At 38.1% G+C, this 18,515-nt stretch overlaps 3 protein-coding genes across 3 annotated transcripts in view; all 3 read right to left on the bottom strand.

The window, feature by feature from the left end:
- The window catches only part of LOC137626707 (uncharacterized), a 6,034-nt gene extending 5,221 nt beyond the window's left edge, over positions 1-813 (bottom strand). Inside the window, exon 1 of the mRNA XM_068357715.1 lies at positions 116-813. Within this exon, the coding sequence (XP_068213816.1) occupies positions 116-813 (698 nt within the window). The remainder of the gene's footprint in view (positions 1-115) is intronic.
- A 6,339-nt stretch (positions 814-7,152) lies between these two features.
- LOC137626706 (uncharacterized) lies at positions 7,153-7,899 on the bottom strand. Its single transcript, XM_068357714.1, has one exon. The coding sequence runs from the start codon at positions 7,897-7,899 to the stop codon at positions 7,153-7,155; it is 747 nt and encodes a 248-aa protein (XP_068213815.1).
- Positions 7,900-14,238: 6,339 nt separating this feature from the next.
- LOC137626705 (uncharacterized) lies at positions 14,239-14,985 on the bottom strand. Its single transcript, XM_068357713.1, has one exon. It carries the CDS (start codon positions 14,983-14,985, stop codon positions 14,239-14,241), a length of 747 nt encoding a protein of 248 aa, XP_068213814.1.
- Between the last annotated feature and the right edge of the window lie 3,530 nt (positions 14,986-18,515).

Raw genomic sequence — 18,515 nt, 5'->3', positions numbered from 1 at the left:
GGATAAGGCGCTCCCATACGCCGCCCATGTGCGATGCCAAAGGTGGGTTGAGTTTCCAGTTGATATTCATTTACACAGTAGTTTGTTTTGGATTTTGTTTTGGTTCAGATCTGACCAAGCCTTGTTCAGCTCATTCCGTGTTCCGATAAAGTTGGTCCCGTTGTCGCATCGGATTTCTTGTACCGTACCTCTGCAGGCTATGAAGCGTTGCAGGCAGTGAATAAAGGAATCTGTCTTGAGACTGTTAGCAGCTTCAAGATGAATGGAGCGACTGACAAGACAGGTGAATATGACGCCGTAACGTTTGAGCTCCTTGCGGCTCTCCTTTATAATGAACGGCCCGAAAAAGTCTACGCCTGTGAATGTAAATAGTGTAGTTGGCTTGAGACGATCTTGAGGTAAGTCGGACATTTTTTGCTCTTGGCATGGCTTTCTCATTCTTCTGCACGTTACGCATTTGTGAAGTTGACGTCGGACAGCAGAGTTGATTGAAACAATCCAAAAGCGTTCTCTAATTGCTGCAATGGTGTGATTTCTACCAGCATTGCCAAGTTTCCCATGAGCATCTCGTACGATTTGAGTGGTGACGTGCGAATGTTGTGGCAGTAGCATAGGATGTTTCACATCAGAGTCCATTGCGGCTTTCGAGAGGCGTCCTCCCACTCGCAGAGTTCCGTCGATGAGCACAGGGTCAAGACGGAATATCGTACTCTGTTTTGGTAGCGAGTGTTCTCTCTTGTCTTCTTTTGTGGTTGTTTTCTTGAGTTTCTCGACCTCGTCTGCAAAGGTGATCTTTTGTATAAAGCAAACCATTGCCTTTTCAGCATTTTGCAAGTAATGCGAATATCTTTTCAGACATTTCCCTTCGTCTGGTTTTATCGGCTTCCACTCATTTAGTTGTTTCAAGTATGCCAGGGATACTTTATAAGGATCACCATACTCTTGTTATAGCAACTGTCTTGCCCGACTATATCCTTGGTCTGCCAGCATGTTTATACAGCTGTTGATGAGGTCCTTAGGTTCACTGTCGGTATGATGTAGAAGGTAGTAAAGTCTGTCACTGCTACTGGCTGTTCTAGAGGAGATCCTGGTGTCAAACGCCAGTATGAAGTCACTGTATTCCAGAAGATCACCGGTAAACTTGGGAACTTGCGGTGCAGGCAAAGCTAGAGCTGTGGCGATACCACTAATCTGGTGCTCTATGGTGTTAACTGGAGGTGAATTAGGCAGTGGATAGGGTGCACCAAAGTTACTGTTCACAGGTGTATTTACAGGCGGATACGTATACTGTTCTAGATTTGGAAACGTTGATGACTCGGCATTCGAAGCGTTGACCGGAGCTGCAAGAGTGTTAGTATCAGTCTCTGAAGAATTTCTGGGAACAAATTCTTGTGCAGTGCTGGGATTTAGACTGGGTAAGCTGGCACTATTTTCCTGGGTGACAGGGAGTATAACCTGGTTAGCCATATTGCCACCCATAGCCGTGTTAGTACCTTCACTCGCACAAATTCCAGGGGCAGCTACACTAGGTCCAGCGACCATAACATTCACGTCCTGATGGTTGGCTCGTTGCACAGTGATGTTGGTATGTGTCTCATTGTCTTTGTTACCAACATTGTCATCGCCAATGTCCTTTTCGGTTTCTGCAAAAACACGTGCTTTTGCTCGAGTCTTGGCTATTTCGATATCCAATAGAATCTCTTCTGTCTTTGCCTCCTGTTCCTTTTTCTTTGTCACAAGTTCTTTTTCGGCAAGCCAACTCGGTGAGGCGTGCTTTGGCTCGCACCTTTTTGGACGTAGCCGATTTGCCAGAAGGAAGGGAAGAAAGCCGTTTGGAAGAAAGTTTTGAACCAGATCGGCTTAAAAGACTCTCCAGGTCTTCTTCAAGTCGTTTTCCGTTTATAGCTATCCATTCACCAGTATAATTTCGGAATTGCAGAATGCAAAATTCCTTTGTATCATATCTGGACAATTCCTGGTCCTGCTCCAATTCGTCTGATATGTTATCCATGACACAATTGAAGTTTTCTTTGTACTTAACGAAAGCTTCGTTGTATTCTTCTAGACACGTTTTCACCAAGTGCAGGTTGTCAGGATTTGAAATGAGGCCTATGAGTTCATTGCGTTTTTTCGTTACGTTGCCAAGTGATGATCTCAATTTATTTTTTAATGTTCAAATATCAACTGTCGTACCCGAGTTTTCGACGGGAGCACTATTCTGAACAGTCTCATCACACTCCTCCATCTTATCTGTAGTTGTTTATAACAGGCAGTAATTCCACTTCTTAAGACTCACGTATAAGAGTTATTATAGAATTTCAACGTGAGTCATTGATGGTAGTTTAACAATTTAATTGAACGATGTTGATGCACTATTCTTCTATTGCTTAACGTGAATGATGGAGAAACACAATTTTGATACGCACATATAGTTCTTTATTAGATCCCTGATGTTAACATCGATATGGTTATATTGTTAGGAGTTTATACATGTAGACTTGACTCATATAGCGCAACTTGAAAGGATGTGATGTGACGTGATGTGGTTCAATTACTATGGATAAATGAAAAAGAAATCAACGTATGAATAATATGCTAATGTATACAAAATTATTAAGTTAAATAACTAAGACTGATAGAAACAGTATGCAAAGCTTAATTAAGTAAATTATGCATGTATAACTGCTAATTACAAAAAGGTCATACACAAAATCAATATAATTAACCCTGGATAGGTACGATGGGTCGTTTGCGACCCCGAGCGTCAAAAAAAAAACAGGTTTTTCTAACGTGACTCACCCCCGTGACTGAATTTGTGGGTGATCGACCTGCAGGAGGTGTCTCCCCTACACGCTCTAGTAGTGTCCAGATGTGCATTGCTGTAGCTGTACTCCTTCCCCGATTTCTGAGACGCGTCGGGGTCGTTCGCGACCGAGTTTACCCTTCCAAGGTAGTTTGCATAATTATCAAAGTTATTACGTATTATGAAATTGTCGTAGAATGGTGCAACTTGTATAGGTTATCAGTTGTGGAAAGTCTTGATGGATTGTTTGGCTACCATGTGCATGATTTTTTTTTTAGTTAAAATGTCGTTCATCACCACGAGGACCATTTTACCGCGAGTGCCCCTTTTTCATTTTTTTTCATTTTTTTGCCAAGTCATTTTTCCGTAAGATATTGCCAAATAGGGTCGTAAAACTTTTGCTTGTTTAGTGTTGGAAAGTGTGTCTAGATGATCTGGCTACCCATGCATGACTTTGTTTTTGTCAGATACGACGTAGTTATTGGTATATTGGGTATTTAACTGCGGTTACCAATTTCTGTTTTTTTTCAATATTTGTAAAAATTACTACGTAGTAAGAATTGCCGTATATTATTCATTTTTTTTTTTCATGTTTATGAGTTAGAAAGTGTGCCTTGATGGTTGGGCTAACACGTGCATGTCTTTTTTTTTATCTGAGATGCCGTATATTAGAATGTCGGGCATTTTACCGCGAGTGTCCCTTTTTCATTTTTTTTCATTTTTTTGCCAAGTCATTTTTCCGTAAGATATTGCGAAATAGTGTCGAAAAACTTTTGCTTTTTTAGTGTTGGAAAGTGTGTCTAGATGATCTGGCTACCCATGCGTGATTTTGTTTTTGTCAGATACGACGTAGTTATTGGTATATTGGGTATTTAACTGCGGTTGCCAATTTCTGTTTTTTTTCAATATTTGTAAAAATTTACTACGTAGTAAGGAATTGCCGTATATTATTGATTTTTTTTCATGTTTATGTGTTAGAAAGTGTGCCTTGATGGTTGGGCTAACACGTGCATGTCTTTTTTTTTATCTGAGATGCCGTATATTAGAATGTTGGGCATTTTTCCGCGAGTGCCCCTTTTTATTTGTTTTGCATTTTTTTGCTTAGTCATGTTACCGTAAGGAATTGGCAAGTAGTGTCGCAAAACTTATATTTTTATAGTGTTGGAAAGTGTTTCTAGATGATCTGGCTACCCATGCCTATTTTTTTTTTAGCCAGATATGGCGAATATATAAGTATGTGTTCGATTTTCCTGTGATTGCCATTTTTTCGTTTTTTCCCATTTCTTTCAAAATTACTACGTACTAAGGAACTATCACAGAGTAATATTTCATTTATATGTTTATTTGTCGGAAAATGTGCCTTGATGGTTTGCCTAGCACGTGGCTGAAATTTTTTTTTTCTGAAATGCCGTATATTAGAATGGCCATTTTTCCACGAGTGCCCCTTTTTATTTGTTTTGCATTTTTTGCTTAGTCATGTTACCGTAAGGAATTGGCAAGTAGTGTCGCAAAACTTATAATTTTATAGTGTTGGAAAGTGTTTCTAGATGATCTGGCTACCCATGCCTATCTTCTTTTTTTAGCCAGATATGGCGTATATATAGGTGTGTGTTCGATTTTCCTGTGATTGCCATTTTTTCGTTTTTTTCTCATTTCTTTCAAAATTACTACGTACTAAGGAACTATCACAGAGTAATTATTCATTTAGATGTTTATTTGTCGGAAAATGTGCCTTGATGGTTTGCCTAGCACGTGGCTGAATTTTTTTTTTCTGAAATGCCGTATATTAGAATGTTAGCCATTTTTCCGCGAGTGCCCCTTTTTATTTGTTTTGCATTTTTTTGCTTAGTCATGTTACCGTAAGGAATTGGCAAGTAGTGTCGCAAAACTTATATTTTTATAGTGTTGGAAAGTGTTTCTAGATGATCTGGCTACCCATGCCTATCTTTTTTTTAGCCAGATATGGCGTATATATAGGTATGTGTTCGATTTTCCTGTGATTGCCATTTTTTCGTTTTTTCCCAATTCTTTCAAAATTACTACGTACTAAGGAAGTATCACAGAGTAATGATTCCTCTAGATGTTTATTTGTCGGAAAATTTTGTTTACTTTTTTTTTTGATTGAATATCATCAAATTTTTTTAGCTAAAATATTATATTATTTTACATTTTTTTTTTCGATTTTATTTCCCTTCAAAAGAATTTTTGGGGTCAGAATTTTAATTTTATAGTCGTAAAATAATCGTCAATTATCCAGCAACCCACCATACAATTTTTATGCATACCCAATAATAATTAGATTAGTAAATAACACCTTGAAATTGACATACCCTTCCTACATTTCAAGTGGCAGATAAGGGAGTCTGAGTCAGTGTGGTTGGCGGCCATTTTGTGGACATATCCGAAGCGTAAGCTGCCCTATCTATATATATTCTTGTTCCCTATAGAATTCTTGATATTTTGGTATATTTTTACCTGCATAAATATCATATTATATATTAAATATATGTATGTTTTTACGAAATTTCTAAGTACTCAAAAAATTACCTTTAGATATGGCCCCTGATATAAATGTAATTTACAAAATAATGAAGATTTTTTTACATATTTCTATTTTAGGATAACATATGTTTATTCCCTAAAAAAATTAGCCCCTTCCTATTTCATTTGGGTACCCAAAAAAATTCATGAAATTTGGACAAATTTTTTTGGCCAAAAAAAGTTACCCTTTTTTTCTCATTTCAGATCTTCACCTCCATGGGTTTGACTTCATCCAAAATACATCAAGATGTGTCCTAAACATTCAAGAATCAATTCCTAAAAGGAATTGTGTATATATGTATAAACTTTTTTTTTTATGAATTTTTATGTCAGGTCTTTTTTTCTACTTAATTTTTTAAAATATTTATAATAAATAGTTTTTCTGCAGATGAGTAGTATTTATCTTTACAGTTGTTTTAAGCATTCATTGAAGTTTTTTTTTTGGCAAAAGAAAAAAGGAGGTTACTGCAAAAACTGATTTTTCAAGAATTTTTTTTGGCGTCGGGGTCGTTCGCGTCCGAGTATACCCTTAAAGGGGTGTCCGAGGAGCGTACCTATCCAGGGTTAAGGCTCATCTAAAGGCATACGTTATGTAACATGTAGGTTTACAAATGGGAAAAAATGAATCCGTTATTCCAAAACAGTATAATAGGCGTTTACTTACAATTGTGTTCCTATAACAAACGGTCCAAATATTCCTCAATAAATACCAACTTTCGTTATATTCGTTATATCCGTTCTGTATGAAATCACTTTTTAAACTGATAAGTTTCCTCATTAATTACAGGAAGACACTATAGATTACCATAAAGTTCACGTGACCGAGAACTGTGCATAAATTAGCTAAAACAACCCAACACCAAGTAAACAATTCATATGGCCGACCATAGACTCGAACCAGCAAACTACCACACAGCAAACCTTAACATTAACCATCGCGATAACTAGACAACAAACATTATTTACAGTTAATCGTTGGGCATCAACATACTCGACCTCTAAATCGTATGATTTACAAAAAAAACAAAAGATGCACAACTAATATTTCATTTCATACTACAATACGTGAATGGAACATGAATAAAACAAGCTTAAGGAATGAACATTAAAACGATAAACACAACAAAAATAAAAATGAGTTTGACAAACAGATATGAACTAGAAATATCAATGTCATATAGTGTCTCTGGATAATATCTATAACACTTGATCTTCTTTTGGAAGCAAGAGTACGAGCTTTCTCACTGGTCTGTGCAGTTCAGAAGATTGGGTTTGAAGTTTGACGCTTCTCACAACGCCTCTGGAGTCTGGCAGTACCTCTGTTACACGTGCTAGTGGCCAGTGAAGTCTTGGCGTGTTCTCTTCTTTCAGGAGCATGATGCCACCTTCCCGTGTATTTCGTTGTTGTTTGTTCCATTTGGGGCGTTGCTGCAGGCTGACTATGTACTCCCTTTTCCATCTGCTCCAGAACAAGTCCGACAAATATTGTACTCTACGCCACCTTTTTCTGGAGTACACATATTCTGGTTGCGAAGGTCCTGGTATTAACCTCTTGGGTGACTTCATATGGAGGATTTGACTCGGACTTAGTGGTTCCATGTCGTCAGGATCATCAGAACAGGTCGTGATCGGTCTTGAGTTCACAATATATTCTACCTCGCAGAGTAGCGTGTGGAATGATTTGTTATCAAGGAGAGTCCCATGGTCGAAGAATAGCGCATATAGAACTTTCCGAATGGTATGGATAAGGCGCTCCCATACGCCGCCCATGTGCGATGCCAAAGGTGGGTTGAGTTTCCAGTTGATATTCATGTACACAGTAGTTTGTTTTGGATTTTGTTTTGGTTCAGATCTGACCAAGCCTTGTTCAGCTCATTCCGTGTTCCGATAAAGTTGGTCACGTTGTCGCATCGGATTTCTTGTTCCGTACCTCTGCAGGCTATGAAGCGTTGCAGGCAGTGAATAAAGGAATCTGTCTTGAGACTGTTAGCAGCTTCAAGATGAATGGAGCGACTGACAAGACAGGTGAATATGACGCCGTAACGTTTGAGCTCCTTGCGGCTCTCCTTTATAATGAACGGCCCGAAAAAGTCTACGCCTGTGAATGTAAATAGTGTAGTTGGCTTGAGACGATCTTGAGGTAAGTCGGACATTTTTTGCTCTTGGCATGGCTTTCTCATTCTTCTGCACGTTACGCATTTGTGAAGTTGACGTCGGACAGCAGAGTTGATTGAAACAATCCAAAAGCGTTCTCTAATTGCTGCAATGGTGTGATTTCTACCAGCATTGCCAAGTTTCCCATGAGCATCTCGTACGATTTGAGTGGTGACGTGCGAATGTTGTGGCAGTAGCATAGGATGTTTCACATCAGAGTCCATTGCGGCTTTCGAGAGGCGTCCTCCCACTCGCAGAGTTCCGTCGATGAGCACAGGGTCAAGACGGAATATCGTACTCTGTTTTGGTAGCGAGTGTTCTCTCTTGTCTTCTTTTGTGGTTGTTTTCTTGAGTTTCTCGACCTCGTCTGCAAAGGTGATCTTTTGTATAAAGCAAACCATTGCCTTTTCAGCATTTTGCAAGTAATGCGAATATCTTTTCAGACATTTCCCTTCGTCTGGTTTTATCGGCTTCCACTCATTTAGTTGTTTCAAGTATGCCAGGGATACTTTATAAGGATCACCATACTCTTGTTATAGCAACTGTCTTGCCCGACTATATCCTTGGTCTGCCAGCATGTTTATACAGCTGTTGATGAGGTCCTTAGGTTCACCGTCGGTATGATGTAGAAGGTAGTAAAGTCTGTCACTGCTACTGGCTGTTCTAGAGGAGATCCTGGTGTCAAACGCCAGTATGAAGTCACTGTATTCCAGAAGATCACCGGTAAACTTGGGAACTTGCGGTGCAGGCAAAGCTAGAGCTGTGGCGATACCACTAATCTGGTGCTCTATGGTGTTAACTGGAGGTGAATTAGGCAGTGGATAGGGTGCACCAAAGTTACTGTTCACAGGTGTATTTACAGGCGGATACGTATACTGTTCTAGATTTGGAAACGTTGATGACTCGGCATTCGAAGCGTTGACCGGAGCTGCAAGAGTGTTAGTATCAGTCTCTGAAGAATTTCTGGGAACAAATTCTTGTGCAGTGCTGGGATTTAGACTGGGTAAGCTGGCACTATTTTCCTGGGTGACAGGGAGTATAACCTGGTTAGCCATATTGCCACCCATAGCCGTGTTAGTACCTTCACTCGCACAAATTCCAGGGGCAGCTACACTAGGTCCAGCGACCATAACATTCACGTCCTGATGGTTGGCTCGTTGCACAGTGATGTTGGTATGTGTCTCATTGTCTTTGTTACCAACATTGTCATCGCCAATGTCCTTTTCGGTTTCTGCAAAAACACGTGCTTTTGCTCGAGTCTTGGCTATTTCGATATCCAATAGAATCTCTTCTGTCTTTGCCTCCTGTTCCTTTTTCTTTGTCACAAGTTCTTTTTCGGCAAGCCAACTCGGTGAGGCGTGCTTTGGCTCGCACCTTTTTGGACGTAGCCGATTTGCCAGAAGGAAGGGAAGAAAGCCGTTTGGAAGAAAGTTTTGAACCAGATCGGCTTAAAAGACTCTCCAGGTCTTCTTCAAGTCGTTTTCCGTTTATAGCTATCCATTCACCAGTATAATTTCGGAATTGCAGAATGCAAAATTCCTTTGTATCATATCTGGACAATTCCTGGTCCTGCTCCAATTCGTCTGATATGTTATCCATGACACAATTGAAGTTTTCTTTGTACTTAACGAAAGCTTCGTTGTATTCTTCTAGACACGTTTTCACCAAGTGCAGGTTGTCAGGATTTGACATGAGGCCTATGAGTTCATTGCGTTTTTTCGTTACGTTGCCAAGTGATGATCTCAATTTATTTTTTAATGTTCAAATATCAACTGTCGTACCCGAGTTTTCGACGGGAGCACTATTCTGAACAGTCTCATCACACTCCTCCATCTTATCTGTAGTTGTTTATAACAGGCAGTAATTCCACTTCTTAAGACTCACGTATAAGAGTTATTATAGAATTTCAACGTGAGTCATTGATGGTAGTTTAACAATTTAATTGAACGATGTTGATGCACTATTCTTCTATTGCTTAACGTGAATGATGGAGAAACACAATTTTGATACGCACATATAGTTCTTTATTAGATCCCTGACGTTAACATCGATATGGTTATATTGTTAGGAGTTTATACATGTAGACTTGACTCATATAGCGCAACTTGAAAGGATGTGATGTGACGTGATGTGGTTCAATTACTATGGATAAATGAAAAAGAAATCAACGTATGAATAATATGCTAATGTATACAAAATTATTAAGTTAAATAACTAAGACTGATAGAAACAGTATGCAAAGCTTAATTAAGTAAATTATGCATGTATAACTGCTAATTACAAAAAGGTCATACACAAAATCAATATAATTAACCCTGGATAGGTACGATGGGTCGTTTGCGACCCCGAGCGTCAAAAAAAAACAGGTTTTTCTAACGTGACTCACCCCCGTGACTGAATTTGTGGGTGATCGACCTGCAGGAGGTGTCTCCCCTACACGCTCTAGTAGTGTCCAGATGTGCATTGCTGTAGCTGTACTCCTTCCCCGATTTCTGAGACGCGTCGGGGTCGTTCGCGACCGAGTTTACCCTTCCAAGGTAGTTTGCATAATTATCAAAGTTATTACGTATTATGAAATTGTCGTAGAATGGTGCAACTTGTATAGGTTATCAGTTGTGGAAAGTCTTGGTGGATTGTTTGGCTACCATGTGCATGATTTTTTTTTTAGTTAAAATGTCGTTCATCACCACGAGGACCATTTTACCGCGAGTGCCCCTTTTTCATTTTTTTTCATTTTTTTGCCAAGTCATTTTTCCGTAAGATATTGCCAAATAGGGTCGTAAAACTTTTGCTTGTTTAGTGTTGGAAAGTGTGTCTAGATGATCTGGCTACCCATGCATGACTTTGTTTTTGTCAGATACGACGTAGTTATTGGTATATTGGGTATTTAACTGCGGTTACCAATTTCTGTTTTTTTTCAATATTTGTAAAAATTACTACGTAGTAAGAATTGCCGTATATTATTCATTTTTTTTTTCATGTTTATGAGTTAGAAAGTGTGCCTTGATGGTTGGGCTAACACGTGCATGTCTTTTTTTTTATCTGAGATGCCGTATATTAGAATGTCGGGCATTTTACCGCGAGTGTCCCTTTTTCGTTTTTTTTCATTTTTTTGCCAAGTCATTTTTCCGTAAGATATTGCGAAATAGTGTCGAAAAACTTTTGCTTTTTTAGTGTTGGAAAGTGTGTCTAGATGATCTGGCTACCCATGCGTGATTTTGTTTTTGTCAGATACGACGTAGTTATTGGTATATTGGGTATTTAACTGCGGTTGCCAATTTCTGTTTTTTTTCAATATTTGTAAAAATTTACTACGTAGTAAGGAATTGCCGTATATTATTGATTTTTTTTCATGTTTATGTGTTAGAAAGTGTGCCTTGATGGTTGGGCTAACACGTGCATGTCTTTTTTTTTATCTGAGATGCCGTATATTAGAATGTTGGGCATTTTTCCGCGAGTGCCCCTTTTTATTTGTTTTGCATTTTTTTGCTTAGTCATGTTACCGTAAGGAATTGGCAAGTAGTGTCGCAAAACTTATATTTTTATAGTGTTGGAAAGTGTTTCTAGATGATCTGGCTACCCATGCCTATTTTTTTTTTAGCCAGATATGGTGAATATATAAGTATGTGTTCGATTTTCCTGTGATTGCCATTTTTTCGTTTTTTCCCATTTCTTTCAAAATTACTACGTACTAAGGAACTATCACAGAGTAATATTTCATTTATATGTTTATTTGTCGGAAAATGTGCCTTGATGGTTTGCCTAGCACGTGGCTGAAATTTTTTTTTTCTGAAATGCCGTATATTAGAATGGCCATTTTTCCACGAGTGCCCCTTTTTATTTGTTTTGCATTTTTTGCTTAGTCATGTTACCGTAAGGAATTGGCAAGTAGTGTCGCAAAACTTATAATTTTATAGTGTTGGAAAGTGTTTCTAGATGATCTGGCTACCCATGCCTATCTTCTTTTTTTAGCCAGATATGGCGTATATATAGGTATGTGTTCGATTTTCCTGTGATTGCCATTTTTTCGTTTTTTTCTCATTTCTTTCAAAATTACTACGTACTAAGGAACTATCACAGAGTAATTATTCATTTAGATGTTTATTTGTCGGAAAATGTGCCTTGATGGTTTGCCTAGCACGTGGCTGAATTTTTTTTTTCTGAAATGCCGTATATTAGAATGTTAGCCATTTTTCCGCGAGTGCCCCTTTTTATTTGTTTTGCATTTTTTTGCTTAGTCATGTTACCGTAAGGAATTGGCAAGTAGTGTCGCAAAACTTATATTTTTATAGTGTTGGAAAGTGTTTCTAGATGATCTGGCTACCCATGCCTATCTTTTTTTTAGCCAGATATGGCGTATATATAGGTATGTGTTCGATTTTCCTGTGATTGCCATTTTTTCGTTTTTTCATAATTCTTTCAAAATTACTACGTACTAAGGAAGTATCACAGAGTAATGATTCCTCTAGATGTTTATTTGTCGGAAAATTTTGTTTACTTTTTTTTTTGATTGAATATCATCAAATTTTTTTAGCTAAAATATTATATTATTTTACATTTTTTTTTTTCGATTTTATTTCCCTTCAAAAAAATTTTTTGGGTCAGAATTTTAATTTTATAGTCGTAAAATAATCGTCAATTATCCAGCAACTCACCATACAATTTTTATGCATATCCAATAATAATTAGATTAGTAAATAACACCTTGAAATTGACATACCCTTACTACATTTCAAGTGGCAGATTAGGGAGTCTGAGTCAGTGTGGTTGGCGGCCATTTTGTGGACATATCCGAAGCGTAAGCTGCCCTATCTATATATATTCTTGTTCCCTATAGAATTCTTGATATTTTGGTATATTTTTACCTGCATAAATATCATATTATATATTAAATATATGTATGTTTTTACGAAATTTCTAAGTACTCAAAAAATTACCTTTAGATATGGCACCTGATATAAATGTAATTTACAAAATAATGAAGATTTTTTTACATATTTCTATTTTAGGATAACATATGTTTATTCCCTAAAAAAATTAGCCCCTTCCTATTTCATTTGGGTACCCAAAAAAATTCATGAAATTTGGACAAATTTTTTTGGCCAAAAAAAGTTACCCTTTTTTTCTCATTTCAGATCTTCACCTCCATGGGTTTGACTTCATCCAAAATACATCAAGATGTGTCCTAAACATTCAAGAATCAATTCCTAAAAGGAATTGTGTATATATGTATAAACTTTTTTTTTATGAATTTTTATGTCAGGTCTTTTTTTTCTACTTAATTTTTTAAAATATTTATAATAAATAGTTTTTCTGCAGATGAGTAGTATTTATCTTTACAGTTGTTTTAAGCATTCATTGAAGTTTTTTTTTTGGCAAAAGAAAAAAGGAGGTTACTGCAAAAACTGATTTTTCAAGAATTTTTTTTGGCGTCGGGGTCGTTCGCGTCCGAGTATACCCTTAAAGGGGTGTCCGAGGAGCGTACCTATCCAGGGTTAAGGCTCATCTAAAGGCATACGTTATGTAACATGTAGGTTTACAAATGGGAAAAAATGAATCCGTTATTCCAAAACAGTATAATAGGCGTTTACTTACAATTGTGTTCCTATAACAAACGGTCCAAATATTCCTCAATAAATACCAACTTTCGTTATATTCGTTATATCCGTTCTGTATGAAATCACTTTTTAAACTGATAAGTTTCCTCATTTGTTTACAGGAAGACACTATAGATTACCATAAAGTTCACGTGACCGAGAACTGTGCATAAATTAGCTAAAACAACCCAACACCAAGTAAACAATTCATATGGCCGACCATAGACTCGAACCAGCAAACTACCACACAGCAAACCTTAACATTAACCATCGCGATAACTAGACAACAAACAATATTTACAGTTAATCGTTGGGCATCAACATACTCGACCTCTAAATCGTATGATTTACAAAAAAAATAAAAGATGCACAACTAATATTTCATTTCATACTACAATACGTGAATGGAACATGAATAAAACAAGCTTAAGGAATGAACATTAAAACGATAAACACAACAAAAATAAAAATGAGTTTGACAAACAGATATGAACTAGAAATATCAATGTCATATAGTGTCTCTGGATAATATCTATAACACTTGATCTTCTTTTGGAAGCAAGAGTACGAGCTTTCTCACTGGTCTGTGCAGTTCAGAAGATTGGGTTTGAAGTTTGACGCTTCTCACAACGCCTCTGGAGTCTGGCAGTACCTCTGTTACACGTGCTAGTGGCCAGTGAAGTCTTGGCGTGTTCTCTTCTTTCAGGAGCATGATGCCACCTTCCCGTGTATTTCGTTGTTGTTTGTTCCATTTGGGGCGTTGCTGCAGGCTGACTATGTACTCCCTTTTCCATCTGCTCCAGAACAAGTCCGACAAATATTGTACTCTACGCCACCTTTTTCTGGAGTACACATATTCTGGTTGCGAAGGTCCTGGTATTAACCTCTTGGGTGACTTCATATGGAGGATTTGACTCGGACTTAGTGGTTCCATGTCGTCAGGATCATCAGAACAGGTCGTGATCGGTCTTGAGTTCACAATATATTCTACCTCGCAGAGTAGCGTGTGGAATGATTCGTCATCAAGGAGAGTCCCATGGTCGAAGAATAGCGCATATAGAACTTTCCGAATGGTATGGATAAGGCGCTCCCATACGCCGCCCATGTGCGATGCCAAAGGTGGGTTGAGTTTCCAGTTGATATTCATGTACACAGTAGTTTGTTTTGGATTTTGTTTTGGTTCAGATCTGACCAAGCCTTGTTCAGCTCATTCCGTGTTCCGATAAAGTTGGTCACGTTGTCGCATCGGATTTCTTGTTCCGTACCTCTGCAGGCTATGAAGCGTTGCAGGCAGTGAATAAAGGAATCTGTCTTGAGACTGTTAGCAGCTTCCAGATGAATGGAGCGACTGACAAGACAGGTGAATATGACGCCGTAACGTTTGAGCTCCTTGCGGCTCTCCTTTATAATGAACGGCCCGAAAAAGTCTACGCCTGTGAATGTAAATAGTGGAGTTGGCTCGAGACGATCTCGAGGTAAGTCGGACATTTTATGCTCTTGGCATGGCTTTCTCATTTTTCTGCACGTTACGCATTTGTGGAGTTGACGTCGGACAGCAGAGTTGATTGAAACAATCCAAAAGCGTTCTCTAATTGCTGCAATGGTGTGATTTCTACCAGCATTGCCAAGTTTCTCATGAGCATCTCGTACGATTAGAGTGGGGACGTGCGAATGTTGTGTCAGTAGCATAGGATGTTTCACATCTGAGTCCATTGCGGCTTTCGAGAGGCGTCCTCCCACTCGCAGAGTTCCGTCGATGAGCGCTGGGTCGAGACGGAATATCGTACTCTTTTTTGGTAGCGAGTGTTCTCTCTTGTCTTCTTTTGTGGTTGTTTTCTTGAGTTTCTCGACCTCGTTTGCAAAGGTGATCTTTTGTATAAAGCAAACCATTGCCTTTTCAGCATTTTGCAAGTAATGCGAATATCTTTTCAGACATTTCCCTTCGTCTGGTTTTATCGGCTTCCACTCATTTAGTTGTTTCAAGTTTGCCAGGGATACTTTATAAGGATCACCATACTCTTGTTATAGCAACTGTCTTGCCCGACTATATCCTTGGTCTGCCTCCATGTTTATACAGCTGTTGATGAGGTCCTTAGGTTCACCGTCGGTATGCTGTAGAAGGTAGTAAAGTCTGTCACTGCTACTGGCTGTTCTAGAGGAGATCCTGGTGTCAAACGCCAGTATGAAGTCAGTGTATTCCAGAAGATCACCGGTAAACTTAGGAACTTGCGGTGCAGGCAAAGCTAGAGCTGTGGCGATACCACTAATCTGGTGCTCTATGGTGTTAACTGGAGGTGAATTAGGCAGTGGATAGGGTGCACCAAAGTTACTGTTCACAGGTGTATTTACAGGCGGATACGTATACTGTTCTAGATTTGGAAACGTTGATGACTTGGCATTCGAAGCGTTGACCGGAGCTGCAAGAGTGTTAGTAACAGTCTCTGAAGAATTTCTGGGAACAAATTCTTGTGCAGTGCTGGGATTTAGACTGGGTAAGCTGGCACTATTTTCCTGGGTGACAGGGAGTATAACCTGGTTAGCCATATTGCCACCCATAGCCGTGTTAGTACCTTCAATCGCACAAATTCTAGGGGCAGCTACACTAGGTCCAGCGACCATAACATTCACGTCCTGATGGTTGGCTCGTTGCACAGTAATGCTGGTATGTGTCTCATTGTCTTTGTTACCAACATTGTCATCGCCAATGTCATTTTCGGTTTCTGCAAAAACACGTGCTTTTGCTCGAGTCTTGGCTATTTCGATATCCAATAGAATCTCTTCTGTCTTTGCCTCCTGTTCCTTTTTCTTTGTCACAAGTTCTTTTTCGGCAAGCCAACTCGGCGAGGCGTGCTTTGGCTCGCACCTTTTCGGACGTAGCCGATTTGCCAGAAGGAAGGGAAGAAAGCCGTTTGGAAGAAAGTTTTGAACCAGATCGGCTTAAAAGACTCTCCAGTTCTTCTTCAAGTCGTTTTCCGTTTATAGCTATCCATTCACCAGTTTAATTTCGGAATTGCAGAATGCAAATTTCCTTTGTATCATATCTGGACAATTCCTGGTCCTGCTCCAATTCGTCTGAGATGTTATCCATGACACAATTGAAGTTTTTTTTGTACTTAACGAAAGCTTCGTTGTATTCTTCTAGACACGTTTTCACCAAGTGCAGGTTGTCAGGATTTGACATGAGGCCTATGAGTTCATTGTGTTTTTTCGTTACGTTGCCAAGTGATGATCTCAATTTATTTTTCAATGTTCAAATATCAACTGTCGTACCCGAATTTTCGACGGGAGCACTATTCTGAACAGTCTCATCAGACTCCTCCATCTTGTCTGTAGTTGTTTATAACAGGCAGTAATTCCACTTCTTAAGACTCGCGTATAAGAGTTATTATAGAATTTCAACGTGAGTCATTTTTGGTAGTTTAACAATTTAATTGAACGATGTTGATGCACTATTCTTCTATTGCTTAACGTGAATGATGGAGAAACACAATTTTGATACGCACATATAGTTCTTTATTAGATCCCTGACGTTAACATCAATATGGTTATATTGTTAGGCGTTTATACATGTAGACTTGACTCACGTAGCGCAACTTGAAAGGATGTGAAGTGACGTGATGTGGTTCAATTACTATGGATAAATGAAAAAAGAAATCAACGTATGAATAATATGCTAATGTATACAAAATTATTAAGTTAAATAACTAAGACTGATAGAAACAGTATGCAAAGCTTAATTAAGTAAATTATGCATGTATAACTGCTAATTACAAAAAGGTCATACACAAAATCAATATAATTAAGGCTCATCTAAAGGCATACGTTATGTAACGTGTAGGTTTACAAATGGGAAAAGATGAATCCGTTATTCCAAAACAGTATAATAGGCGTTTACTTACAATTGTGTTCCTATAACAAACGGTCCAAATATTCCTCAATAAATACCAACTTTCGTTATATTTGTTATATTCGTTCTGTATGAAATCACTTTTTAAACTGATAAGTTTCCTCATTTGTTTACAGGAAGACACTATAGATTACCATAAAGTTCACGTGACCGAGAACTGTGCATAAATTAGCTAAAACAACCCAACACCAAGTAAACAATTCATATGGCCGACCATAGACTCGAACCAGCAAACTACCACACAGCAAACCTTAACATTAACCATCGCGATAACTAGACAACAAACATTATTTACAGTTAATCGTTGGGCATCAACATTCAGTCCATAACCTTTATATAGTAATTTTATCTTGATACATTAAGTACTAGTACATTATATTCTACAAAATAGGGGTGTAATTCGGAGGAGTCAGGTACACAGATCAGTAGAGATTGTAAGGTGATCGCAGGCAGAGAAATTCAAATGTCACACCACTGTCACACACATACACACACACACTATAATGATTAATATGTTAACTATCAATTGAATTTATTACCAATAATAACGTGTCAGGAACTTTGACCTTCATTCCTACTGTTCCTGAAGCAACACGCTGAGTTCTAATCCTACACATTTTATTACATCTTCATTAAATATTACCGCATTCTGTACACACACACACACACACACACACATATATATATATATATATATATATGTATATATATATATATATATATATAAATATATATATATATATATATATATATATATATTTGTATATATATATATATATATATATATATTAATATATATGTAGGTATATAGCTGGACACATGCTCTTTAATATATAGGGGTGATAAATTATTATTATTATTATTATTATTATTATTATTATTATTATTATTATTACTATTATTATTATTATGATTTCTTTCATTGCCTTCTCGTCTTGCAGGTAATTCGGAATTACCTGCAAGACGAGAAGGCAATGAAATAAATCATCAAGAATAATGTATCCCCTACTGAAGACACCCAGAAATTGGACTTCATTATATATTACCAAACGGCCAAGACGAAAAGCCTTATTATGAGGAATAACCCAGCGCCCCCAGAGCAGGATTTCTTAAAGAAGACGAATGTTATTTATGCATATCAATGCCCTATCCGTGGTTGTCCCGGGAATTATATTGGCATGACAACTATGCGTCTTTCCAAGAGAATTTCTTGCCACGTACAGCAAGGGGCTATAAAGATTCATGCCCTACAAAGGCACAAAAGCCATATTTGTCGAGCTGACATTGTCAGTAACACCAAGATTATTGGTAGCGCCCCAGATAGTCGACGTCTACGCATCCTAGAATCTCTACTGATACAGTGAGATAAACCCACCCTTAATACGACCCAAGAGATGTTTTTGTTACCATCAAGCTGTCGTATTGATACATCAAGAAACCCCCATCAAGGATGACTTAATGAAGACACTACCAACCACGAAAATACCCCAAATTTTGACGCCGGAATAGGAAA

The sequence above is a fragment of the Palaemon carinicauda genome, chromosome 34 (assembly GCF_036898095.1).
Source record: "Palaemon carinicauda isolate YSFRI2023 chromosome 34, ASM3689809v2, whole genome shotgun sequence".
Lineage (NCBI taxonomy): Eukaryota > Metazoa > Arthropoda > Malacostraca > Decapoda > Palaemonidae > Palaemon > Palaemon carinicauda.
The sequence above is the reverse complement of the archived record's forward strand: the minus strand, read 5'-3'. Positions and strand labels throughout refer to the sequence as shown.

Coding starts and splice junctions, on each gene's coding strand:
- LOC137626706 (XM_068357714.1), bottom strand. CDS start 7,899: ATGGTTTGCTTTATACAAAAGATCACCTTTGCAGACGAGGTCGAGAAA.
- LOC137626705 (XM_068357713.1), bottom strand. CDS start 14,985: ATGGTTTGCTTTATACAAAAGATCACCTTTGCAAACGAGGTCGAGAAA.